The sequence below is a fragment of the Delphinus delphis genome, chromosome 15 (assembly GCF_949987515.2).
Source record: "Delphinus delphis chromosome 15, mDelDel1.2, whole genome shotgun sequence".
Taxonomy (NCBI): Eukaryota; Metazoa; Chordata; class Mammalia; order Artiodactyla; family Delphinidae; genus Delphinus; species Delphinus delphis.
In genome coordinates this window covers 27,504,197-27,530,462 of record NC_082697.1, presented here as the reverse complement: position 1 = coordinate 27,530,462, position 26,266 = coordinate 27,504,197, and the positions used below count along the sequence as shown (strand labels likewise).

The 26,266-nt window shown below is 49.6% G+C and overlaps 1 protein-coding gene across 1 annotated transcript in view; it reads left to right on the top strand.

The window, feature by feature from the left end:
* RSPO4 (R-spondin 4) overlaps positions 1–26,025 on the top strand; it is a 39,353-nt gene extending 13,328 nt beyond the window's left edge. The window contains exons 2-5 of the mRNA XM_060032825.1: positions 18,725–18,913; positions 19,615–19,755; positions 22,368–22,553; positions 25,914–26,025. Coding sequence (XP_059888808.1) covers positions 18,725–18,913; positions 19,615–19,755; positions 22,368–22,553; positions 25,914–26,017 — 620 coding nt within the window. The 3' untranslated portion in view covers positions 26,018–26,025. The remainder of the gene's footprint in view (positions 1–18,724; positions 18,914–19,614; positions 19,756–22,367; positions 22,554–25,913) is intronic.
* Positions 26,026–26,266: the final 241 nt, after the last annotated feature.

Genomic DNA, 26,266 nt, shown 5'->3' with positions numbered 1-26,266 from the left:
TCTCTCTCTCTAATTCTGTTATATCTCTAAAACCCAATCCTTAATAACTTTGGGTAGATCTCAGAGTTTCTGGTATTAAAAAGCTCAGTTTGGTGCTAAATTTTTAAAAACACAGGTCTAATTCAACGCTGTCTCCTTCCCCATCAGTGACTTGGCTCCTGACTCCACTGATCTGCCCTGTGGGGAGATGTGTCGTCCTCCCTCCGTTCTTCCCCTGTGTGCTGGGGAGCAGAAGAGGGATGGGGACAGGGACAGCTGTGTCTTACTTCTCTGGTGCTGCTGTGGCCTCACAAGTCCCAGCAGTGAGAAAACTCAGGGCCGCATCACCAGTGAGCACAAGGAAGCGGTTGTGTCTAAACGTTCCTATGCCGCCTCCCTCCACACCCTCCGTGTGTGGCAGGTGCCCTACCTGTGGCACGGCTGTGACTTATTAGGGGAGGAGCATGGCCTCGACCTCTTCGCATATTCCCAGCTCCCTCACTACCCCATGGTACCCCTACAGCACCTTTGGGTTAGAAATTTTGGATCAAGTTCAACAGCCTCCTTCAGTGTCCACGTGATCTGGACAGAGAATTGGCCAAATGGTGGCAGCGCAGGCTTCTGAGAGACTGACCCCTCCCCTTCTGCATCTCTCATTCACTCTCCCCCCTCCCCCAATAGACGTGGGAAGGATCAGCAAGTGTGTGTTCAGTCAGGGGATGAAATGCCCATTTCCATGTCTTATCGGGTTCCCTCCAAACTGTGAGTGCTTCTCTTGCCACCCCACCTGGGTTTAGGGAATTGGGGAAATGCCGTGCCCCGCCGCAGCCCCTGCTAGACAATCCTTCCTGGATCCTCTTCAGACATCGGTTTACACCAGCTGGTAGGCAGTGGAGGGGGAGAGGATGGAAGGTGCAGAGATATCTGGCCTCCCCCTTGCTAAGTTCTGAAGGGGGTGTCTGGCTCCAATTCCATACTCACGAGGCAGCTTTCTTTAGAACACAGTGGTAAGGGGAGGGGAGGACTCAGACTTTGTTTCCACCCTTAGTCACAGGTTTTGGAGCAGCAAGATACATCTTGTTCCTTCGTTCACCCAGTGGACATTTACAGAGCACCCAGTGTACCCCGGCACTGTGCATGGCACTGGGAGGCGTGGGTGAACGAGACAAGGTGCCTGGGAAATTTCCCTTCCTGATCTAGTATCGTTTTGCTCATCTTTCTAAAAAGTTTCCACAGGTCTGTGATTTGTCTTTTAACTTTGTCCAATAAATCAAATAAAAGAAAAAAGTTTTTGTTTCTTGTTTTCACTGGAGTCTAGACAAGGGCCTGGTATATTGTAGGCATTCAAGAAACACCTACTGAATGGTTGGATGGATGGGTGGATGGATGGCTATTGGGCCCTTAGAAACGCTGAGTTTAACCATCCACTTGACAGATGGAGAAACTGAGGCCCAAAGACAGGGAGGGACTTGGCTGAGGACCCACAGAACTGGGATAAGAGTCCATATCTTGTGCTCTCTCCTTTCTACAAGGTTTTGAGAGGGGGAGGGAGCCTGTGGGGAGAGACCAGACCCAGAATAGGGTCCCTAAAGATGTTCACCCCATGTCTGGAGGTCCAAACTGGATTCCCAACTCTTTGTCACCGCTCGGAACCTCCAGTTACCCCGGGTGCTGGATGACAGGGGCTGGGGCTGTCCCTGGAACACCGAGAGGGTCCAGTGCTGAGGCCCAGCCCCATTCCCTGATACTCACTGGCGGCAGAGCCCCAGGTTTTCTCTGCACTGGGAGCTGATGGTATATCCAAAGCTTCCTTAGGGCTTAATTGTAAGAGGCAATGAGGGTGTTTTCATGGGACATATTCTAGGGGCTAGGTTCTCCGCAGTACTTAATAATATCTACCAGTCACTAAGACTCCCTGGCTTTAAATCCCAGCTTGCCACTATGTGATCCTTAGCAAATTACTTACCTTCTCTGTGCCTTAACTTCCTTGTCTGTAAGAGGAGATAATAATACCTCGTAGGGTTGTTGCAACAGAGTCTGGCCTTGTAAGAGCTCCACACTGCTCACAGCCACCCCATTGTCGTGCACCTACCATCTGCCAAACCCTGTTCTGAGCATGTCAGACACACCAACATACTGAACCTTCTCAGCAATGCATGAGGACAATGATTATGCCCATTTTACAGATGGGAAAACTGAGGCTTACTTTGTGATTTAGACCCAGGCTGTCTGCTTGCAGAGGCTGACTTAACTGCTACACCATGCTGTACTGCCTCTCCTGCCATTGGTGCTGAGGGACTTCGGGGTCTGAAAGTCTTTAGAGATTATCCATGCCCTTAGGGGATGCCCCCTGAAGTGAGCAGACGAAACCAAGAGGACTGGCTTGAGATCCTCCCCCTCACCCTAGGCAAGCCTCAGCCAAAGCAGCTCAACTCTTAGCTGCCCTATTAATCGAGCTCCCAGATCACATCCTATCTTGGGAAGAAGAAAGCTTCCTTGGCTGAAAAAAGTTGGAAAGTCCTCTGTCAAGACCAATCCCTTGTTTTTCTGCTGGGGAAACTGAGGCTGCCAAGGTCACACAGTGAGCCTGGGTCCCAGCTGAGACAGGAAGCACAGTCCTGGCTCCTAGCCCCGAGCTCTGTTCATTGCGGGTCTTCAGCATGGTGGGGTGAAGGGGTCATTTGTGGAGCAAACTGCGAGACCTGGTACCTCTCAGTCGCGTGCATGTTAGGAATCATGTGCTCTCAGTTCCTCTTAGGAAGTTCCCCCACCTTCCCTGGAATCCTGGCACTCATCCTCCCCACGGCTCGTGGGGGGCTCCTGGACTGGATTAGTGGGCACCATCCCCCCTACCCCCGGCCTGTGGCATCAGGTCTCCAGATTGGCTGGACATGTCCCACCAGGTCCTGACTGCTGCAGCATCCTCCCACGCAGCCGAAGCTGAAGCTTTCACAGCCTCCCAAAGAGCCACAGGAGGCCTCCACAGCCACAAAGCGTCCGGGAACCGTGAACTCCCCACAGAGGGAAAGGGAATTAGCAGCTAGTGTTTCCTGTCCCCAGTACTGCCAGGTGCTTTATACACAGCTCTTGGGGCACTTTACAGCACCCAAGGCAGGTTCAGAGAGAATCAGAGAAGCAAGAGACGTGTCCGACGCCACACGGCCAGACAGCCCCACCATAGGCAAAGCCAAAACCTGTCTGAGTCCACTCCCCAGCCCACAAGTTCTCACTGAGCACCCACTGTGTACCAGGTACTGGTGCTACAGACATGAACAAGTCAGAAACACCTGCCTCAGAGAGATTTCGTGTGTGTGTGTGTGTGTGTGTGTGTGTGTGTGTGTGTGTGTGTGGTGTAGCAGGGTCTCTTGAGCACCTACTGTGTGCCAGGCACTGTTTCGAGCATAATGCATTTTTTCTGCAAAATAGCCCTGTAAAAGTCACTAGAAGAAGAAACTGAGGCACAGAGTATTTCTGCAACTTGTTCAAGGTCACGCACACAGCAAACCTATTCTTCTAACACAAAAAGAAAAGGAACTGTCCTCTCCGTATTTTTTCAGAAGAATAGCAACTGCACGTACCCAACACTTCATGACAGTTTTACATGTAGGACAATTGCAAGACAATTCCTTATGCAATTTCACATACCTGACACTTTCACACGCAAGAGAGTTTTGTGACAATTCCACAGACAGATGGATTTTGCGACAGGTTCGCACTCCGGGCAGATTCGTGACAATTCTGTTCATGGATAATGGCGTGCCGAGCTCTGGGGGCGTGGATGCCGGGGAAGCCAGCTGGGGGGTGTGACTGCCTCCCCTGGTCCTGGTCTCAGCCGCTGCTCCTACCCGCCCCTTCACCCACCATGGAGCTTGCCGAATGATGAGGAATCCAGTAACAGTTCTTTTTTTTTTTTTTTTGAATTTTATTTTATTTATTTTTTTATACAGCAGGTTTTTATTAGTCACCAATTTTATACACATCAGTGTATACATGTCACTCCCAATCGCCCAGTTCATCACACCACCACCACCACCACCCCCGCGGCTTTCCCCCCTTGGTATTCATACGTTTGTTCTCTACATCCGTGTCTCAATTTCTGCTCTGCAAACCGGTTCATCTGTACCATTTTTATAGGTTCCACATATATGCGTTAATATACGGTACTTGTTTTTCTCTTTCTGACTTACTTCACTCTGTATGACAGTCTCTAGATCCATCCACACCTCAACAAATGACCCAATTTCGTTCCTTTTTATGGCTGAGTAATATTCCACTCTATATATGTACCACATCTTCTTTATCCATTCGTCTGTTGATGGGCATTTAGGTTGCTTCCATGACGTGGCTATTGTAAATGGTGCTACAATGAACATTGGGGTGCATGTGTCTTTTTGAATTGTGGTTTTCTCTGGGTATATGCCCAGTAGTGGGATTGCTAGGTCATATGGTAGTTCTACTTTTAGTTTTTTAAGGAACCTCCATACTGTTCTCCATAGTGGTTGTATCAGTTTACATTCTCACCAACAGTGCAAGAGGGCTCCCTTTTCTCCACACCCTCTCCAGCGTTTGTTGTTTGTAGATTTTCTGATGAAGCCCATTCTAACTGGTGTGATGTGGTACCTCATTGTAGTTTTGATTTGCATTTTTCTACTAATTAGTGTTGTTGAGCAGCTTTTCATGTGCTTCTTAGCCATCTGTATGTCTTCTTTGGAGAAATGTCTATTTAGGTCTTCTGCCCATTTTTGGATTGGGTTGTTTGTTTTTTTAATATTGAGCTGCATGAGCTGTTTATATTTTGGAGATTAATCCTTTGTCTGTTGATTCGTTTGCAAATATTTTCTCCCATTCTGAGGGTTGTCTTTTCGTCTTGTTTATGGTTTCCTTTGCTATGCAAAAGCTTTGCAGTTTCATTAGGTCCCATTTGTTTATTTTTGTTTTTATTTCCATTACTCTAGGAGGTGGGTCAAAAAAGATCTTGCTGTGATTTATGTCAAAGAGTGTTCTTCCTATGTTTTCCTCTAAGAGTTTTATAGTGTCCGGTCTTACATTTAGGTCTCGAATCCATTTTGAGCTTATTTTTGTGCATGGTGTTAGGGAGTGTTCTAATTTCATTCTTTTACATGTAGCTGTCCAGTTTTCCCAGCACCACTTGTTGAAGAGACTGTCTTTTCTCCATTGTATATCTTTGCCTCCTTTGTCATAGATTAGTTGACCATAGGTGCGTGGGTTTACCTCTGGGCTTTCTATCTTGTTCCATTGATCTATATTTCTGTTTTTGTGCTAGTACCATATTGCCTTGATTACTGTAGCTTTGTAGTGTAGTCTGAAGTCAGGGAGTCTGATTCCTCCAGCTCCGATTTTTTTGCTCAAGACTGCTTTGGCTTTTCAGGATCTTTTGTGTCTCCATACAAATTTTAAGATGATTTGTTCTAGTTCTTTAAAAACTGCCATTGGTAATTTGATAGGGGTTGCATTGAATCTGTAGATTGCTTTGGGTACTATAGTCATTCTCACAATATTGATTCTTCCAATCCAAGAACATGGTATATCTCTCCATCTGTTGGTATCATCTTTAATTTCTTTCGTCAGTGTCTTATAGTTTTCTGCATACAGCTCTTTCGTCTCCCTAGGTAGATTTATTCCTAGGTAGTTTATTCTTTTTGTTGCAATGGTAAATGGGAGTGTTTCTTTAATTTCTCTTTCAGATTTTTCATCATTAGTGTATAGGAATGCCAGAGATTTCTGTGCATTAATTTTGTATCCTGCAACTTTACCAAATTCATTGATTAGCTCGAGTAGTTTTCTGGTGGCATCTTTAGGATTCTCTATGTATAGTATCATGTAATCTGCAAACAGTGACAGTTTTACTTGTTCTTTTCCAACTTGTATTCCTTTTATTTCTTTTTCTTCTCTGATTGCTGTGGCTAGGACTTCCAAAACTATGTTGAATAATAGCAGTGAGAGTGGATATCCTTGTCTTGCTCCTGATCTTAGAGGAAATGCTTTCTTCAGTTTTTCACAATTGAGAATGATGTTTTCTGTGGGTTTGTCATATATGGCCTTTGTTATGTTGAGGTAGGTTCCCTCTGTGCCCACTTTCTGCAAAGTTTTTATCATAAATGGGTGTTGAATTTTGTCAAAAGCTTTTTCTGCATCTATTGAGATGATCACATGGTTTTTATTCTTCAATTTGTTAATGTGGTGTATCACATTGATTGATTTGCGTACATTGAAGAATCCTTGCATCCCTGGAATAAATCCCACTTGATCATGGTGTATGATCCTTTTCATGTGTTGTTGGATTCTGTGTGCTAGTATTTTGTTGAGGATTTTTGCATCTATATTCATCAGTGATATTGGTATGTAATTTTCTTTTTTTGTAGTATCTTAGTCTGGTTTTGGTATCAGAGTGATGGTGACCTCATAGAATGAGTTTGGGAGTGTTCCGTCCTCCACAATTTTTTGGAAGAGTTTGAGAAGGATGGGTGTTAGCTCTTCTCTAAATGTTTGATAGAATTTACCTGTGAAGCCATCTGGTCCTGGACTTTTGTTTGTTGGAAGATTTTTATTCACAGTTTCAATTTCATTACTTGTGATTGGTATGTTCATATTTTCTATTTCTTCTTGGTTCAGTTTTGGAAGGTTATACCTTTCTAAGAATTTGTCCATTTCTTCCAGGTTGTCCGTTTTATTGCCATAGAGTTGCTGGTAGTAGTCTCTTAGGATGCTTTGTATTTCTGCGGTGTCTGTTTTACCTTCTCCTTTTTCATTTCTAATTTTATTGATTTGAGTCCTCTCCCTCTTTTTCTTGATGAGTCTTGCTAATGGTTTATCGATTTTGTATATCTTCTCAAAGAACCAGCTTTTAGTTTTATTGATCTTTGCTATTGTTTTCTTTGTTTCTATTTCATTTATTTCTGCTCTGATCTTTATGATTTCTTTCCTTCTGCTAACTTTGGGTTTTGTTTGTTCTTCTTTTCTCTAGTTCCTTTAGGTGTAAGGTGAGATTGTTTATTTGAGATTTTTCTTGTTTCTTGATGTAGGCTTGTATAGCTATAAACTTCCCTCTTAGAACTGCTTTTGCTGCGTCCCATAGGTTTTGGATTGTCGTGTTTTCATTGTCATTTTTCTCTAGGTATTTTTTGATTTCCTCTTTGATTTCTTCAGTGATCTCTTGGTTATTTAGTAACGTAGTGTTTAGCCTCCATGTGTTTCTGTTTTTTACATTTTTTCCCCTGTAATTCATTTCTAATCTCATAGTGTTGTGGTCAGAAAAGATGCTTGATATGATTTCAATTTTCTTAAATTTACTGAGGCTTAATTTGTGACCCAAGATGTGATCTATCCTGGAGAAGGTTCCCTGCACACTTGAGAAGAAAGTGTAATCTGCTGTTTTGGGATGGAATGTCCTATAAATATCAATTAAATCTATCTGGTCTATTGTGTCATTTAAAGCTCTGTTTCCTTATTTATTTTCATTTTGGATGATATGTCCATTGGTGTAAGTGAGGTGTTAAAAGTCCCCCACTATTGTTGTGTTACTGTTGATTTCCTCTTTTACAGCTGTTAGCAGTTGCCTTATGTATTGATGTGCTCCTATGTTGGGTGCGTATATATTTTAATTGTTATATCTTCTTCTTGGATTGATCCTTTGATCATTATATAGTGTCCTTCCTTGTTTCTTGTAACATTCTTTAATTTAAAGTCTATTTTATCTGATATGAGTGTTGCTACTCTAGCTTTCTTTTGATTTCCATTTACATGGAATATCTTTTTCCATTCCCTCACTTTCAGTCTGTATGTGTCCCTAGGTCTGAAGTGGGTCTCTTGTAGACAGCATATATATGGGTCTTGTTTTTGCATCCATTCAGCTAGCCTGTGTCTTTTGGTTGGAGCATTTACTCCATTCATGTTTAAGGTAATTATCGATATGTATGTTCCTATGACCATTTTCTTAATTGTTTTGGGTTTGTTTTTGTAGGTCCTTTTCTTCTGTTGAGTTTCCCACTTAGAGAAGTTCCTTTAGCATTTGTGTAGAGCTGGTTTGGTGGTGCTGAATTCTCTTAGGTTTTGCTTGTCTGTAAAGCTTTTGATTTCTCCATCAAATCTGAATGAGATCCTTGCTGGGTAGAATAATCTTGGTTGTAGGTTCTTCCCTTTCATCACTTTAAGTATATCATGCCACTCCCTTCTGGCTTGTAGAGTCTCTGCTGAGAAATCAGCTGTTAACCTTATGGGAGTTCCCTTGTATGTTATTTGTCGTTTTTCCCTTGCTGCTTCCAATAATTTTTCTTCTTCTTTAATTTTTGCCAATTTGATTACTATGTGTCTCGGTGTGTTTCTCCTTGGGTTTATCCTGTATGGGACTCGCTGCGCTTCCTGGACTTGGATGGCTATTTCCTTTCCCATATTAGGGAAGTTTTCGACTATAATCTCTTCAAACATTTTCTCTGGTCCTTTCTCTCTCTCTTCTCCTTCTGGGACCCCTATAATGCGAATGTTGTTGCATTTAATGTTTTCCCAGAGGTCTCTTAGGCTGTCTTCATTTCTTTACATTCCTTTTTCTTTATTTTGTTCTGCAGCAGTGAATTCCACCATTCTGTCTTCCAGGTCACTTGTCCGTTCTTCTGCCTCAGTTATTCTACTATTGATTCCTTCCAGTGTAGTTTTCATTTCAGTTATTGTATTGTTCATCTCTGTTTGTTCTTTAATTCTTCTAGGTCTTTGTTAAACATTTCTTGCATCTTCTCGATCTTTGCCTCCATTCTTTTTCCGAGGTCCTGGATCATCTTCACTATCATTATTCTGAATTCTTTTTCTGGAAGGTTGCCTATTTCCACTTCATTTAGTTGTTTTTCTGGGGCTTTATCTTGGTCCTTCATCTGGTACGTAGCCCTCTGCCTTTTCATCTTGTCTGTCTTTCTGTGAATGTGGTTTTTGTTCCACAGGCTGCAGGATTGTAGTTCTTCTTGCTTCTGCTGTCTGCCAACAATTCTTTTTTTTAAGCAGCGGTGATTTTCTGAAGGTCTCTGGCAGCTGCTCTGGGCTGCTCAGGGCCCCCAGTGCTCCCATCAGGAACACAAGCGTGACCTCCCTTAATGAATAGCTAATGAAGGCAGACCATATCTTGTGGATCCAGGGTGGGTCGTTAAGGGTTAAGGAAGCAGATATTTGGGTTGATGCGGGGAGGTATTCCAGGCACAAGCAGCCCGCTCTGGACTGTCCACCCTCCCCCGCCTAGCAGGAGGGCTGGGCAGCGGTAGCACAGCCAAGGCCTTCTCCATGCTTCAACCTCCAGGCACTAGAATCCTTTTGGTATGGGTCTCATCTGTCCGCACACACCTGCCACTGTCTCAGAGACACACACATGCTCAGGGCACACGAACCCAGCCCCTCTTCTTCTTGCCATGCTGGGCTTGGCAGGGACTGTCCTCAACTTGGGCCACTTGGAAAAATGCCCCTCCTATGAGTGGTAAGAGGGGCCAAGTTGCCCCTTCCAAATATCAGCCCAACCTCTCATCCATCGTCACGCCAGCAGGGACAGGCACTGTGACACAGTAGAGTCTGGGGGCTCGGTCTAACTCTGTGACTTATAGTTGTTGGCCTTTGAGCCTTAGTTTGCTCCTCAGTAAAGTAAGAAGTAATAACAGCACCTGCCGTCTTGCTTCTTTTTTTTGTGGGGGGGGGGGCGGTACGCGGGCCTCTCACTGCTGTGGCCCCTCCTGTTGCGGAGCACAGGCTCCGGACACGCAGGCTCAGCGGCCATGTCTCACGGCATGTGGGATCTTCCCGGACCGAGGCACGAACCCGTATCCCCTGCATCCGCAGGTGGACTCTCAACCACTGCGCCACCAGGGAAGCCCCGTCTTGCTTCTTAAAATGAGGTCTGGAGACCAGCACGATCAGCATCCCCGAGGAGCATCGTACAAAAGCAGAATCTCAGGCCCCAGCCCAGACCTTTAGCATCAAAATCTACACTTGAACCCAAGGTCCCTGGGCACTCTGTGTGCTCCTTAGAGTTTGGGATGCCCTGGCTGACCTCACAAAGTGGTTTCTGAAAATCACGCGAGTTCATACATATATGACCCCAGGCACACCAGTGTACACGTTAAACCAACAGCATATATCGAGGGATGGAGGTGTCTCTGCTTTTAATAAGCAGCCCCAAGTGATTCTGATGTGGATTTAAATCTCAGGATCACCACTGGCTGGGAAACAGCAGATGTGGGTATGAGCCCTGGCTCCACTTCCAGCCTCCATCTCCCCACCTCCCCAGCCCATGGAAGCCGATGTCTGAAAGTGATTCTATGTGGACCTCAAGCAGGGGCTGGGGCAGGGCACTTCCCCACCTCCCCAGGCCTAGGTGGGTGGCAAGGGAATCACTTGTAGAGAGCTTAGAGGGGACCTGAAGGACGGGGAAATAGGCATGTCACCCCAATTGAACACGCAGGTACTGATCTGCCCCACATCATGGAAATGAGGGGAGATGAGTACGGGATGAGGGGAAAATGAATGAGAGATGCAGAAGAGGCAGGGTCTGTCCTGCGAACACGTGTACTGCCACTGTTTGGCTAATTTCCTGTCTCAGTCAAGGTCAAATGGACATTGAAGGAGGCAGTAGCCTTAGCACAGCACTGGGAACCTAGCAAGGCCTTAGCAAGGGGACCTGTTATTCTGCATGGAGGATTAAAGGAGGTGCTGGGATACACTGGCAGCTGGGAGGCCGTGTGGCCTCGAGATGAAGCCTTCAGGTTCTGCAGCCACACTGCTTGGGTCTTCTTACTAAGTGACCTCAGGCAAGTAGCAGCCCTGCCCTGGGCCTCAGTTTCCTCCTCTCTGAAATAGATATAATAAGTATACCTAAATTAATTTTGCAGCATCTCTATATGGAATGGTAAGCAGCTATAAAAAAGCATGAGTCAGTGATGTGCAACATTCGCCAGGATAATTTAAGTGAGCAAAGCATGGTGCTAAAGAGTCTGTGGAGTGTGCTGTGGTTTACCCCTGCCCTCCTGGAGCTCACCTTTCAGTGGTGGGAAAGAGACACCAAAAATTCAAACGAACACATCACACATCAGGTGGGGATAAATGCCAAAGAAAAACAAAGCAGGGTGAGACAAGGATGCAGGGATGGGTGCTACTTCAGGCGAGGTGGTCAGGGAGGTCTCACGGAGGAGGGGACGTTCCAGCAGAGACCTGAAGTGGAGTAAGCCCTGAGGATGTATGTGGGGAGGGCATTCCAGGCAAAGGGAGGGGCAAGTGCAAAGGCCCTGAGGAGGGAGTGGTCTTGGCATATTTGAGGAACGGCAAGGATGAGGCCAGCATGACTGGAGCAGGGCAAGCGATGATTGGGAGGGAGGGGGGAAAACGTGTTGGTGCAGACCAATTTCTGATAGATTCCATGTGGGACAGGAAGGAAAGAAAAGAGGCAGGGGGACTCCAAGAGTTCTGACCATGAGTGGAGTAGCCATTCACCCAGATGGACAGGAGAGGCAGGTTTGCGGGGAAGGAGGGGAAAGGATTACAAGTTTCCATTTTGGATGTGTGCCTATTGTTACTATATGCTGAGGGTCCTACACATTAACCCCTTGGTGTCAGGCACAGACATCGTAGCAGGGATTCACTGTCTGCTCCTTGCCCGAGCTCCCTCCCTGCCACCAACTTATATACTGTCATGTACTCACCTCTCTTAAAAACCTTTCTTTCTCCCACACAGACTAGCCCTGCTCTCGTCCCCACATCTGCCTCTCCAGAAAACCATCCCTGATGACTGCAGTCTGTGCCCAGCCCCTGGCTCTGAGCTCTGCTGGGCAGACATCACCAGCTTTCTTTGCAATGTATGATCCTAGTTCTCCCAACTAGACTGCAGCCTCCCTGAGAACAGCTTTTGAGAACTTTTATTAAGCCATCATTCATTCATTCATGCATTATTCTTTCTTTTAAGAAATAGTGGGCACCTACAATGTGCAAGACTGTGGAAATCTGAAGGAGAATGAGCCAGGCTGGGCCCCAGCCCTCAAGTGAGCACCTCAGGGTGCCTCTCATGTATCTCCCATGAAGCAATAAATAATGCTCATTCATCAGCCATGAGCTGAGCTGGATGAGCTCACAAGTGCCTGGGAGGTGATTGCTACTACCATTGTCCCCATTTTGCAGAAGAGGAGACTGAGGTTTAGAATAGTGAAGCCACTTCCCTAAGATCACCCAGCCAGAAAATGGTGTTTTGTCATGCTGCAGAGCTGAGATCATCTCAATGTCCCCACACCTGCAGGAGTCTCCAAACCTGGAGTCATCTCTAGGGCCCGTGCCTTGCTGAGGATGGTACAATCTGCCCCCGAGGCAGGAATGTGCCTGGGGCCCTCTGAGCCAGCCTCCAGTGGCAGTGACTGCCTCCCATATGTGGCGGTCTGAGCAGGCGGACGGGAGCCCAGATGTTGTTTATTTCCTCTGGTTATCGGCGACATGCATCCCACACTGCCAGGCAGGGATCCGAGAAGGCACTGCCCATCACTCTCTGCATGGGGTCTCCCTACATGGTTCTGGATCCTTCTCAAGGACATAGCAGGGCCCAGGGCAGGGCCTGGCCCTCCTCAGGTTGCACTGCCTTGGGGCAGGGAGGAGCGGTCTCTTTTTCTTCTTCCCCATCTTCCTCACCCACAGGGAGTCCTTCGGGACAGCTGTGTCAAATCCTTTAGTCCACCATGACACACAATGTTCTCATGCAACACACACTTCCCTGGGCACATCCCAATTATGAAGAAACTCTACCCCAAAAATGTTGACATCAAATTAAAAGTTCTGCACTGATTGCCAAAGCAAGTCCAAGATCACAAACACCAATGGAGGTGTGGCAGGTGGCGACAGTAACATTACTGAGACCCTCATTAAGTGTCAAGCCTGCTCAGGTCCTCAAGGTTCTGTAAGGTTGGCCGGTGTGATTTCTATTTTACAGATGGGAAAACTGAAGCACAGAGAGATTAAGGCAGTAGTTCAGGGTCACATGGCAAGGATAAAGGGTAGAGCTGGGATTTGAACTCGAGCAGTCTGTCTCTTAACCCAACTCCACTTTAAAGTGGGAACCTGTTAGCAGTGCAGATTCTCAGCCTCCCCCCCGCCCAACCCCAGACTTACTGGATCAGCAGCTCTGGGGGAAGGCCCAGCAATCTGTGTTTTTAACAAGCCCTCTAGGTGAATGTGATGCGTGCCCAAGTTGGGACCCCCTGTTCTACATTGCCTTCTAATGTGAACGAATGAAGCAGGTACAAGATAAACAGCAGCTCGAGGGGGATAACACGTGGCAGCTGACCTTTGCCCTCAGTGTCAGGGGTAGCAATGGGGGGGCGGGGACTGACAAACTGGAGAGCACATGCCCCATCTATGGAACTCCAACTAAACGTTGCCCTGCAGGAATGCAGGCCCAGTGTTAGCAGGTATTCATACCTTTTCCAGAGAAGTCCAAATTCCAGCTTCTTATGTGAAATCTGATTTTTTTTAAATGTTGGCAAATTTTTTTGGTTTTTTTTAAGTGTGTGGCTGGAGTTCTTGGCTTTTGGGTATTGAGGATTTTTCATTGACAGACTCACTGTGGGCTGCTGAGGAGATGAGCCTGTCTGGGGAAAACAGGTAATTTTCAGGGTCCAAGATGTCTCCCTGTGCCTTTTGACCCCCTCAAGGAAAGCACTGCAGAGTGAAGGTGGGGGGGAGGCATGATAATGCAGAGATGACCCTGAATCCACTCAAATCCCTAAATGAAAACATATAGAGATCACTTGCAAACACTGAACCATTGACTCCTATCAAAACAAGGGGGCTTGGAGGGCTTCCCTGGTGGCGCAGTGGTTGAGAGTCCGCCTGCCGATGCAGGGGACGCAGGTTCGTGCCCCGGTCCGGGAAGATCCCACATGCCGTGGAGCGGCTGGGCCCGTGAGCCATGGCCGCTGAGCCTGCGCGTCCGGAGCCTGTGCTCCGCAACGGGAGAGGCCACAGCAGTGAGAGGCCCGCGTACCGCAAACAAACAAAAGCAACAAGGGGCTTGGGCTCATTCTCAGGATGTGGATGACTCTGAGGTTGGGAACCCTCACAAGGAACCCACTTGTGAGCTCATCCAGCTCAGCTCATGGCTGATGAATGAGCATTATTTATTGCTTCATGGGAGATACATGAGAGGCACCCTGAGGTGCTCACTTGAGGGCTGGGGCCCAGCCTGGCTCATTCTCCTTCAGATTTCCACAGTCTTGCACATTGTAGGTGCCCACTATTTCTTAAAAGAAAGAATAATGCATGAATGAATGAATGATGGCTTAATAAAAGTTCTCAAAAGCTGTTCTCAGGGAGGCTGCAGTCTAGTTGGGAGAACTAGGATCATACATTGCAAAGAAAGCTGGTGATGTCTGCCCAGCAGAGCTCAGAGCCAGGGGCTGGGCACAGACTGCAGTCATAATAATAACTGAGGGTTAGTCATAATAACTGAGGCCCAGAGAGTTAAAAGTACTTTGCCCGTGATCACACAGCTGCTGCCACATTTCATAACCATTGAGCCCCCAGCACTGGACCTCACAGAAAGCAGGGGCTCAGTAACTGTTGAATGAATGGATGGATGGATCACTCAGCCTTGGGCTAATGCACGTACAGAGTTGTTATAAGCCTGCATCCCTTCGTAAATTGCCAACCCCACTGTCATTCTCCATAACATGGACATCCAAGTCTCAGCTTGTCCCCTGGGTGCTTGGGGAAGGACAGTAGGACTCAGATGTCATTCCAAGCCCTTCCAGCTGCTGGAGCAGCACAAGGCCATCCTTTTTGGTACAACTGACACTTTGACCAGGGGAGGATGGTCTTGATTATGGGAGATACTGATTAAGGGAAATCACAGGGGGTGCCTTCCCCTCTGATGCCCCAAGAAAGCTCGGGGAACTTGCAGATCAGAGCTCAAATACTTCATTTAGAAACGTGTATCAGAGCTGCTAGAGGGCAGCAAAGAAGGCCAGCATGCAGTTGAGGTGTAGAAGGAGCCAGGGGTTTTCAAACTGTGCTCCCTACAATCCCAGGGTCCCTTGGCGTGCCATGGTCAGGCTGGGCGGGCAGTGCTTCAGGTCCCTTGGCCTTGAAGCAGAGCTGCTCCACCATGATCTGTTGGGCTCCACCTATCTGGTGAGATACATCTTTTTTTTTTTTTTTTTTTTTTTGCGGTATGCGGGCCTCTCACTGTTGTGACCTCTCCCATTGCGGAGCACAGGCTCCGGACGCGCAGGCTCAGGGGCCATGGCTCACGGGCCCAGCCGCTCCGCGGCATGCGGGATCTTCCCAGACTGGGTCACGAACCCGTGTCCCCTGCATCGGCAGGCGGACTCTCAACCACTGCGCCACCAGGGAAGCCCGAGATACATCATTTTGATTGCAATTTGACAGGAGGAGAGCTAGCTCAAGTGAACTAGTGACTTTCTTTGGAGCTATGGGGTGAGCCAAGCCTTGGGGGACTGGAACCTGGGCTTGGAAGATGGTCAGAAACTCTGTCTGACCATCTAGGGCCCATGAAGTTTCTGGTTGCTTTTATTTCTCTCCCTGCATCTGATTTATTTTCTCTCTCTCTCTCTCTGCTTCTGTGTGGTCAGGAGTCTTTGGCTGCACATGACAGAAAACCCTACTCAAAATGGCTTTAGAAAAGAAGAGACTTTATGGACCCTCCTAGGGGTGGATCCAGGTGCACAGACAATCTCTTGTGTGGCCTCCATTCTCGGGACACTCACCCCTCATGCGTTGCCCACCAGCTCTGGCCTACATCTTCTCAAATCCAAACAGAGTGCAAACACACACACACACACACACACACACACACACACACACACATACACGCAATCCTAAGACTAGCTCTAGTTGAAACATGTGCCTGTGTCTGAACCAATCACTGCAGTCAAGGGGACCTGGTTCTCTGGTTGCCGAATCCCAGGTTAAATGCATCTGGACAGAGATGGTTCCACACGAACCTGAAAGTCAAAGACGGGGCCTCTGTTAGCAAAGAAAGGTGCCACAGATGCCAGTGCTCACCAGAGCTTCTCGCACAGGCCACCTTGCCCTCCTACAAACGTCCTTAGGTCAAGAGGCCATCCTAGACCATTGTCTGTTGGCCCACAGTCAAAATTCTCAAGAGAGATGGTCTAATTGTCCCAGCCTGGATGAACTGTCAGGCCCTGGTACAGCCTGTCCACCACTGGCCAGGGGACAGGGTCATGCAGTACAAGAATATTTGCCACGTCTCGTTCTCAGGGAAAGGAGATTGTGAGCAGGGAAGACACTTCCACAATGCCAATTACATCTATTTTGGTCTTGTTTAAATGCACATCCCTGGGCCTATATACTTTACAACCTCCCTGGGGATTCTTATGCACAGTCAAGTTTAAGAACCATCAAGTTTGGCTCTTTCTAAAGCAGCATTGTACAAACTCTAGTTGTCGTCACTTATTATTCATAAAAATTAGCATTCAGGTCTCTATACCCGTGATCTTGGGGAAGTGGGAGGAACAGTACTGCTCTCTCTAGTGAGTTAGAGATATGATGACAAGCCTGAGTGAGGCCATTAGAATCAAAAAGTCAGAGGTGCCATTACAACATAGAGGCACTAGAGGGCACCCTACCAACTGCCGGGACCAAGGATGCAGCAGGAGGCAGAGACAACTCTCTACAATACCCCGGTGATGAATGATGCTAGTTGAGACTCATCACCTGTGCGCGTGCGCGCGCGCACACACACACACACACACACACACACACACACACACACACACACACACACACACACACACACACACACACACACACACACACACACACACCCCCGCACCCTCTGAGGTCAGGGGAGGGTCCTTGTTGGGTTCTTTTTTCTGCAGCATGTTGAAATATCACTCTACAAATAGTGCTGTAGCTCTAATTGGAATTGCATTGCTGTTTGGCTACCTGACCTTGGGGAAGCCTGCACCTCCTCTGGCTTCAGCGTCCCCAGTGATGTGGCATGGGTTGTGCTGAGTGACCCCTAAGCTCTTCCAAGAGACAGTGGTTAGTAAGAGTTTTGCTTTGTCACCATCTGCGTTGCTATTACAGTCGCTTCTGTGGGCTTCAGCCCTACTACCAGGCATATCTGATTGGTCAGGTTTTGGTCAATGCCCACTCACTGTCGACTTGAAGGGCCAGGCCTCTATGGATTCTGTTTCTGGGGGCAGGCACCAGGATTTGCCCTTCTCCAGGGCCCCTCACAACAGGGAATTCCTCTGAAAGGAAGATGGGGCACCAATAGGAAGGGGGTGGGGGTGAGGCTGGAGAGTCAAGAATGTCCCCTGCTAGGTGGCCATGGGCTCGGGTGGGCCAAAGTGTATAAGTAGTTTATTAAACAGGCTGACCTTGATGGAGTATTAACATACATGAAACAGCTTCATGTTTCCCTAATCGCTGTGTCTAAGAAGCTGCCTGGTCCTCTTCTGTCCCTTAATGACACCTGGTCACTTTCTGACTCTCCCCAAATACCATCTTCCCCCGATGGTCTGCCCTACTGCCTCCTGCTGGGGCACCCGCCAGCAACCAGCCTTCTTGGGGAGGCAGCAGCAGCGGCACTTGAGCCTGGCTACTCCTATGGGGCCCTCGCTGCTGAGAACCCCCTTGCTTGCCATGAAGGATGTGCAGGTTCTTCTGCTGCCTCCCCCTCCCAACTTGGCCCTTCTCTCTCCTGGTCTCTTTTCTCTGCTCAAAGAGATGTTGGACGGGGCAGACCTGCAGGGCTGCCACACAGGTTCATGTCCAACCAAGGCATGAGGTGCTGGTCACCCCTTTTTGCAGGCATCCGTCTCTGTGAGGGGTACCCTTGCCTCTCCTCCCTCTTGGTTTGGGGGTTGGGAACAGCGGGAAAGCCACAGCGTTCCCCCTTCCCCAGGCTGACAGCTCCTAAGTCCCCTGAGTCCCCCTCTCTAGGGGGTCAGCTTGATCAGGTGGTGGTCAGACAGCAGAGACTCCCTATAAGCCTTGGAGAAGCTCTCTTTCCAGGGTATTTTCCGCCTCTTTCTTCGCAGTTTTGAGCCCTGGTTGCCAATTCTGGAACAACAAAAAGTTCCTTTCCTCCACTTGCTATACTTGATGATTTGGGGAGCCTTTGATAATGGTGGCAGTGAGGAATGGGGTATTGTTCAGAAAGGCAGCAGGAGGGTGAGGGGCTCCTCCACAGGCATGTGCACCCCACACCCAGTCAAACATACACACTATGTTAGTGAAGATCAAGTTTGTCTGTGAGTGACAGAGGACTCCAAATAACGGTGGTATGAACAAAATAGATACTGATTTTTCTCTCATGTAACAGTCTGCACAGGCAGAAGAGGGCTGATGCAGCATGTCTACCTTCCTCGAGGACCCAGGATCTTTTTATCTTATTTCTCCAGTATCCTTAACACATGGTCTCTGTCTCATGATCCAAAATAGATGCTCATGCTCCAGCCATCATGTTCACATTCCACCCACCAGGAAGGATGAGGGGATGACAAAGGGTATGCCCCTGCCCTCTAAGCTCTCTAGAAGTTGCACACACTGCTTTACCTTATAACACACTAGATTTTGGTCGCTGACCACATCTAGTTGCGTGGGCAATGTAGTCATCTGGGTGGCCACGTGCTCAATTGCTATACCAGTGAGACAGTCTGAGCTGCTCACGCATACGGTTTGACTATCTCTCTCTTCCTTTCCCCACCCTCCACCCTGGTCTGGCTGGCAGTGGGCACTGGTCTGGGGGGCAACTGCACAGGCTGTGTCATCTGCTCAGAGGAGAATGGCTGCTCCACCTGCCAGCAGAAGCTCTTCCTGTTCATCCGCCGGGAAGGTATCCGCCAGTACGGCAAGTGTGTGCATGACTGTCCCCCCGGCTACTTCGGCGTCCGCGGCCAGGAGGTCAACAGGTGCAGAAGTACGTGGCCCCTCCCTTGTCCTGTGCTAGCGCTGTCCCCCTGAGCATCCCTGGCCCACATCCTGCCTCCAGCCCAACGCAGCCCCCGGGGAAGTACTATACGCCTGAGCCCGGACTCTGAGATACTTGCTGGCTTTCAGGCTGGCTGTGAAGCCCTTAGCAAGTCAGTGCCCTCTCTGGGCTCAACACTAATGGGACAGGGGACCTTCGCTTCTACCCTAGTTTGGCTTTGTGGCCTTTGGCAGGCTACTCACTCTCTCTGGGCCTAGCTCAATGGGAAAAGGAGCCCTAACTCCTAACTCTAATTTTCACTGTGACCTGGACAAATCATGACCATCTCTGAGATTTGATGGAAATGGAGTAGGGAGTCCTCACTCCCAGTCCAGATTTACTGTGTGACTTGAGGCAACTTACTTGCCCTCTCTGAGCCTCAGCTAAAATGAGAAAGGAAATCAAAATAACCATGTTACCTTGGACATGTCACCTGCCCCCACTGAGCCTCAATTCAAATGAGAACAAGAGTTCTTGAATGCGGCTCAGTTTGACCCTGGACAAGTCTGGGCTTCAGAGGACACACTGAATCCAGACCCCAGTGCTACAGAGCTTGGGCTACTCAGAGGCCCTCCCCAGTCCCAGGCAGTCCCAGAGGGTCCCCTCCCTGGGCAGCCACCCTCACCAAGGGTGGCCCTGCTGTATTACAGAATGTGGGGCCACATGTGAGAGCTGCTTCAGCCAGGACTTCTGCATCCAGTGCAAGAGGCGGTTTTACCTGTACAAGGGAAAGTGTCTGCCCACCTGCCCGCCGGGCACCGCAGCCCAGCAGAGCACACGGGAGTGCCAGGGTGAGTGGGGGCATCCCCACCCTGCCCTGTCCCCTCCCTCCCTGGAGCAGGGGCTGGTGAGGGGTGTCAGGAGACCTGGAAGAAATCATAGGAGAATGTCACGTGGTGATGGGAAGCCCAACACCGTGTCAGGTACACCTATGAACCCTTCAATACACTAGACCCATCATAAGCACCATTATGATTACTATTACTACCAACATCTACATCAGTATTATTGCCAAGAGAGGCCACAGAGCACAGAAGAAGAGCATTGATTTTGGAATAAGGCCTGGGTTCAAATGCTCGCTCTAAAATTCACCATCAGTGACCTTGAGCAAGTCAGTTAAGCTCTCTGTCCCTCAGTTTCTCCAAATGTTAAAAAAATTACAGTAGAACATAGAACCTACTTCATGGGGGGGGGTTGTCGTAAGGGGTAAATTAATACAATTTAAAGTACTTAATACAGTAACTAACACAGCAAATGCTCAATGCATGTCATTATTATTGCACATCATATTAGCTGTCATTGCTGTTCTGTTTTCCCATCACTCCTTTTCAGACTCCTGTGTGAGCCCCTCCTCTGTGATCTGTCCTTACACAAGGGTATTCTCCAGTGTTCTCACTTAAATCACATATCTCTGCCTATACATTCTCTCTGGGCACATGTTCACCGTCATTCCAAAAGCTGATGGCTCCTAACTCACTGTCCTCAACTGCATTTCTCCACGGGCAGCAGACTCACATCCTCACCTGCCCTAGGGATGCCTCCTTCCCTCCCTCCCCATCCCCAGCCTGGGGCTTCCTCTGGGCTGCCTCCATCAATAACCAGCTCCGGGCATCACTGTGGGCTCTTCTCTCTCATCCTACATCCAATCCAATCTCGTTCTTTCACTCAGGAAATATTTACTAGAGCATCTTCTACGCTCCAGGCACTTTCAAAGTTGCTGGGGACACATCAGTGAACAAAACAGACAAAGCTTCTGCCCTTATAGACGTGACATTTTAGTGGGGAGACGGAAGACACACAAAAATAAATACAGATGTTAGGTGGTAAAAAGAACTCTGGGGGAAATGAAGCAGAATAAAGCTCCCAAACCTGCCGCACCCCTCCTTCCCCCTTTTCCCCACCCCATCCCCACACATCCCTTTCTCCCCACCCTCTGCCCATTGCTGGGACCTTGGCCACAGCCTCTTGCCTACCTGCCTGCCTCTGGTCTCACTGCCTCTAGCCCAGCTGGCTCATTTCAGAAGCAAGAGTGATTATTTCAAAATGACAATCTGATCAGGCTTCTCTTCTGCTCAAGGCCCTTCAGTGGCTCCCATTGTCCTCAGGTAGAGCCCCCAGGCTATGGGCAGTCTGGTCCCCATCTGCCACCTCTCCACCCCTATCATTTTTTTCCTTCCCCATTTGAGTCCGTGCTCCAACTTCCCCATGAGGGCAGAGTCATCCTGGGGATTTTGCTAGGGTTATTCCTTTCACCTGAAGCACTTCTCCTTCCTGCCCCTCCCTGAGCCTGGCTGACCTCCCCAGCCCTACTTCAAGACACAGATCAGGAGTCTCCTCCTCCAGGAAGCCTTCCAGGTCACCCAGGCTGGGACCCTCTGGTCTCCCACAGCTGCCTGTTTTTCCCCATCACTGTCAGAGCACCCTGCCTTCCAGCCTGACCGCTCTAGACAGTGAACTCTGGGAGGCAGACCCAAGACCAGCAGACAGACCGGCAGGGTCTGTCTTGTTCCTGCTGCACCTCGGCACCCAGCACGGCAGGTGGCACACAGTAGGTGCTCAGTTTTTGCTTCCCAAATGAATGCATCTGTGAAGGACCATCATTCAAAGGTTTGGAGAGCTGGAGTCTGGGCCCAACTGGATCTTAAACACTTGCAGTTCTGTTTTGTGAGCTCCTTCTCTGTTCCCTTAGCAAGCCCCTCACCTGCTCTAGACCTCAGTGTCCTAATCTGAAAAATGGGGTATTAATAGCTGCCCGATTCTCTGCCTACCTTTCAGGGACTCTTAAAAGAATCAAATGTGAAAGAATACTATATATGGTCATATATTTTGAAAATTTCTCCCTACTAAGACCTTTCATGTCCGTGACTTCATTTTTCCTCACAACAGCCCAGTGTAGCTCCCACCTCCTACAGCTGATCAAAGGCACACGATCAAGTTCAAAATCCAGGTCCTGGCCCCGAGGGCCTCCCAGCTGACCTTGAACCTTCACTCCACCCCCACTGTAGCTTCCTTGTCCCTGACACAGCGTGGCCAGTCCCCCAGGCTGTACACAGCTGCCCCGCATGCACTTCCTTCCATCACCACCTGATGAAGAAGTCCTCTCTCCCTTTAGCTCCTTTGTCACCTCCTCAGGAAAGCCTTCCCCTTTAAAGCCACACAACGGGTCCCTCAGGCGTCTGGCCCGCAGCAGCCTGTGCTTGCTCTAGTACAGCTCTCATCCCAGGCTCTTACAAATAGCTGTTTAAACGTCCCCCTCTGCTGCTTGTAATAGCCTGTGACTCCTTTGCATGAGGAGATGGTGTCTTCAGGGAACTGAACCGCTCAGACCCTGCCCTTGAGCTGAGGAACACTCGCTGCCGCTGCCGGCTGACCCCATCTGTCTGTCTGTCTCTCCACCTCACAGAGGAGTGTGAGCTGGGCCCCTGGGGCAGCTGGAGCCCCTGCACACACAACGGGAAGACCTGCGGCTCAGCCTGGGGCCTGGAGACCCGCGTGCGGGAGGCCAGCCGGGCCGGGCGGGAGGAGGCAGCCACCTGCCAGGTGCTATCTGAGTCAAGGCAATGTCCCATTCGGAGGCCCTGCCCGGGAGGTGAGCACCAGGCCGGGCACGGGGGGCAGCAGCAGGCAGGGCCCAGGGTGGCTCTGAGTGGCCTTGGGACACAGCCCCCACAACGAGTCCCTGTAAGGCTGCCTGAAAGCCCCCCTCTAGCCACACCTTTCTGTGTCTTGAGCATTGCCCCCTCTGGTGTCCTCCTACTGGGGTCAGTCCCAGACCCCTTGGGAAGATCAAGCTTGCCCTTTCCAGCGGGAGTTTGTGACCCTTTCAGACTGACACCTCCTGTCAAAGGACTTGGGACGCCCTCTTTACACTCTGAAACAAAGTCATGGATAATGTGACCCACTGGCACTGGTCATTTTTTAAAAGATTCAGTATAGTGCTTAACTATAAAAGAGAAATAAAAGAAATTTCAATGGCAGCGCTTGGGTCCCAGGCACCAGAGAGTACTGACCGAAGTCAAATCACAGTGAAAGTGGTAGCCGTCCACGGTCAGGGCCTCATGCACGGCTGTGTTGCCGTCAGAGATGCAAATTCCCAAATGGCGACCAGCTCTTAGTAAAGTCCAACAAAACTGTCTGACTTCTCGATTGACACCACGCTGGCAGCCCTAGAATATTCAGTAATGGACAAGTGTTCCCAAACACTTGGCATTCACACAAGAGACAGAGTTCAACTCTCAGCTCCCTACGTGAGGCTGGAGCAGCCGTTAGAGAACTGGCTGGGATGGGGTCTTCTTCCTGGGGGACTGTCCCACGCAGCAACCCCCATCCCTTCCACTGAATGGCCCAGGGAACCCCTTCATTGTAACAACCGAGATCACCACGGAGTTCCAGAATATCCCACTGGCTATGAAGAACCACTGATTTAAATAGAAGAGAGGCCGCAGAGCGTGTGGGTAAGATGTAAACAGCGAGTAGTAATAATGTGGCATTAGCTAATGTTAACTGTGCACCTACTATGCACAGGGCACTGTGATAATCCTCTACATTCATTAAGTCATTTAATCTGCACAATGACACTATGAGGTGGGTATTGTTATTCTAGTTTTACCGATGAGGAGATTAAGGACCAGAGAGGTTAAGCCACTTGCTCAAGGGTCACACAGCTAGGGAAAGGTGGACCTGGAATTCAAACATAGGTCTGTGTGCAAAGAAGAATCTACAGCCATGGTAAGGGTGAGGGCCCTGGAGCTAGGTGACCTGGGGCTCACTGGGTCGGGGTGGAGTCAGGACTTAAACCCAGGGGCACCCCTGGTTTCAGAAGGGCTTGTGGTGTCTGGGTTGGGAGTGCAGGTAACAGACATGGAGGCACCTCAGGGCCATAGTGGGCAGTTGGGGACAGAGGATGAGTTTGAGATGGGACCAGAGAAACTAAGAGACCCCAGACCTGAGGAAGCACCCACACAGACGGACAGGTGTCCGTAGCTCTATGGCCACATCTCTGATGGCATCTGAGAGCTAGTGGCTGATTGGCTGTGGAGGGATTGAGAGAGGAGAGCTGTCCCCCCAGGTAATAACAATGAGAATAATAACAACAATAGCAACAGCAGCGAACATCCAGAAGCGCTGACCACATGCCGGCACTGTGCTAAGTGCTTTGTAAATATGATGCCTTTGATCCTCACAACAGCCCTGCTGTGGGCTCCCTGCGGCATCTGCTCAAACGTCCCTCCTCAGAGAGCCTTCCATGAGCTTCCCCCAACCAAGAGTCACTTTCCATCATATCACGTCGCAAGCTCTTAAATCTTCCTGAAATGATCGTGCACATTCTTTGCTTGTTTAATGTCTGTCTTCCTCGATAGAGTGGGACCTCCAGTGAAAGCAAGCTCTTTGCTTTATTTCCAGCTCCCTCTAGCACCTAGAACAGGGCCTGGCACATAGTAGGTGCTCAGTCAACGCTTGTGGATGGCAGGTGTGGGTGGGTAAGCAGGCCTAGGGAAGAGGTGGGGACCCAAAGCCTCTCACCCCATTTCCCACCTTCACAGCTGGCAAGGGCCCCTCAGGCAGCCCCCCACCCCATCCCCCAGATGCTGTCCTCCCCTGAGGGCTGACACAGTCAGCGGGAGCTTAGAGGGGCACCTGGCTTCAGCGCCCCTGAAGGGCCCAGGAGTGGGTGTAGGGGGTCCCAGAAGCGGGCAGCTAGGTCTCAGGGGATGACCCTGAGAAGGGAGGAGCCCTGACTCCAGAGGAGGCGGGCACACAGCTGATACTCAGGTAATAAAATTGCCCTCCCCTTGCCACTCCCAGCTCTCTAAGTGCCTGACCTGTGACCTTGGGAAGTGGTTCCCTGAGCCTCGGTTCCTTCATGTTCAAGGGGGCACACAGCTCCTGTGGGAGAAGAGTATGGGGCCAACGATGGGTGAAAACGGCCTGGATGTGGAGACACTTTTAAAACAGAAATTTAGGGCTGGCCCTGCTCCCAGCCATGCCTCAGTCTTCTCACCTGTTGATAATAATAATGACAAAAAACAATGGGAAGAGCATTCCAGGCGGAGGGCAAAGCCAGTGCAAAGGTGTGGAGGTGGCATGAACCTGCCAGCGGCCAGGACGGTGTGAGCAAGGGGGCTGGGGCGGGTGCGGGGAGGCCACGGAGACAACATGATCTTTTCCTCCAAGTGAGTGAGGAGTCACTTGAAAGTGATGCCCAGAACTCCAGCCCAGGCTGTGCCACTGAGTTAAGTGAGGCCCCACCTGGGCCTCAGTCACCTCACCTGAGAAATGGGACTTGCTAAGATGTTTGTGTTAGAAACTCACCCCAGCTCCACGGGGCATGGGGAGTGGGGCACAATGGGGTCAGGATCCCGAGGCAGGTCTGGGGTTTGCATCCACTCCCCACGGTGGGAAGTGGGTGAGGCACAGACCCCGGTGACGGCGTCAGATGGGGCAGTGGGCCTGCGCCTGCTTCCCAGCTGTTGTGAGGGTGGCATACTCAGTGGGAGCATCAGCTAAGTGCTGACGTTACTGTTGTCGTTTTGAGGGCAGAGCTGGGCCCAAGCTGAGTGGGAAGGTTGGTGCCGGGACCCAGGTGAAAGGTGTTGAGTCTCCAGGGACGAGCCCCGTAAACCTCACAGTGAGTGCACGTGGGAGTGCCATGGGCGCCCCCTCGAGGCCACCCTAAGTCCCAACTGGGGTCCCAACAGTGGACCTCCAGGCCTGGCGGGGCAGATGCCCAGCATGGGTGGTGCTCAGCAGGTCAGCGCCCTCCCCACCCCCCGCCGAGGAACTGAGGGGAGTGTCCGGTTTGGGGTAAGTGATGCTGCCGTCCCAACTCCAAAAAGGAGTGATTGTCAGGTCAGCACCCCCATGTCATTCCGAGCCTGCTGCGGGGAGTGGGGGGCACCCTCGTCTGTCAGGATGGCCTCAGCAACAACGCCCCGCGATCTCGTTGCAGAAAGTAACCCCAACCAGAAGAAGAGCGGGAAAGATCGGCGCCCGCGCAAGGACCGGAAGCTGGACGGCAGGGGGGAAGGGAGGCCCCGCCCAGCGCCCGCCTAGGCACGCCCCCCGCAGCCAGCAGCCGGCAGCTCCAAGCTTTCTCTCGCGCGCTCCTCGCTTTCTTGCCGCTGCTCTCTCTTCCTTCTCTCTTCTCTTTCTCACCCACTTCTCCTCTCTTTTTTCTCTTTTATTTCCTGCATTTCTAACCCTTCTGTTTTCCCCTTCGCTCTCCCCTCCTTTCTCTTCTTTCTCTCTTTCCTTTTATCTTTTTCTTTCCTCCTGTTTTTCTTCTGTTCTTCACTGCGTCCC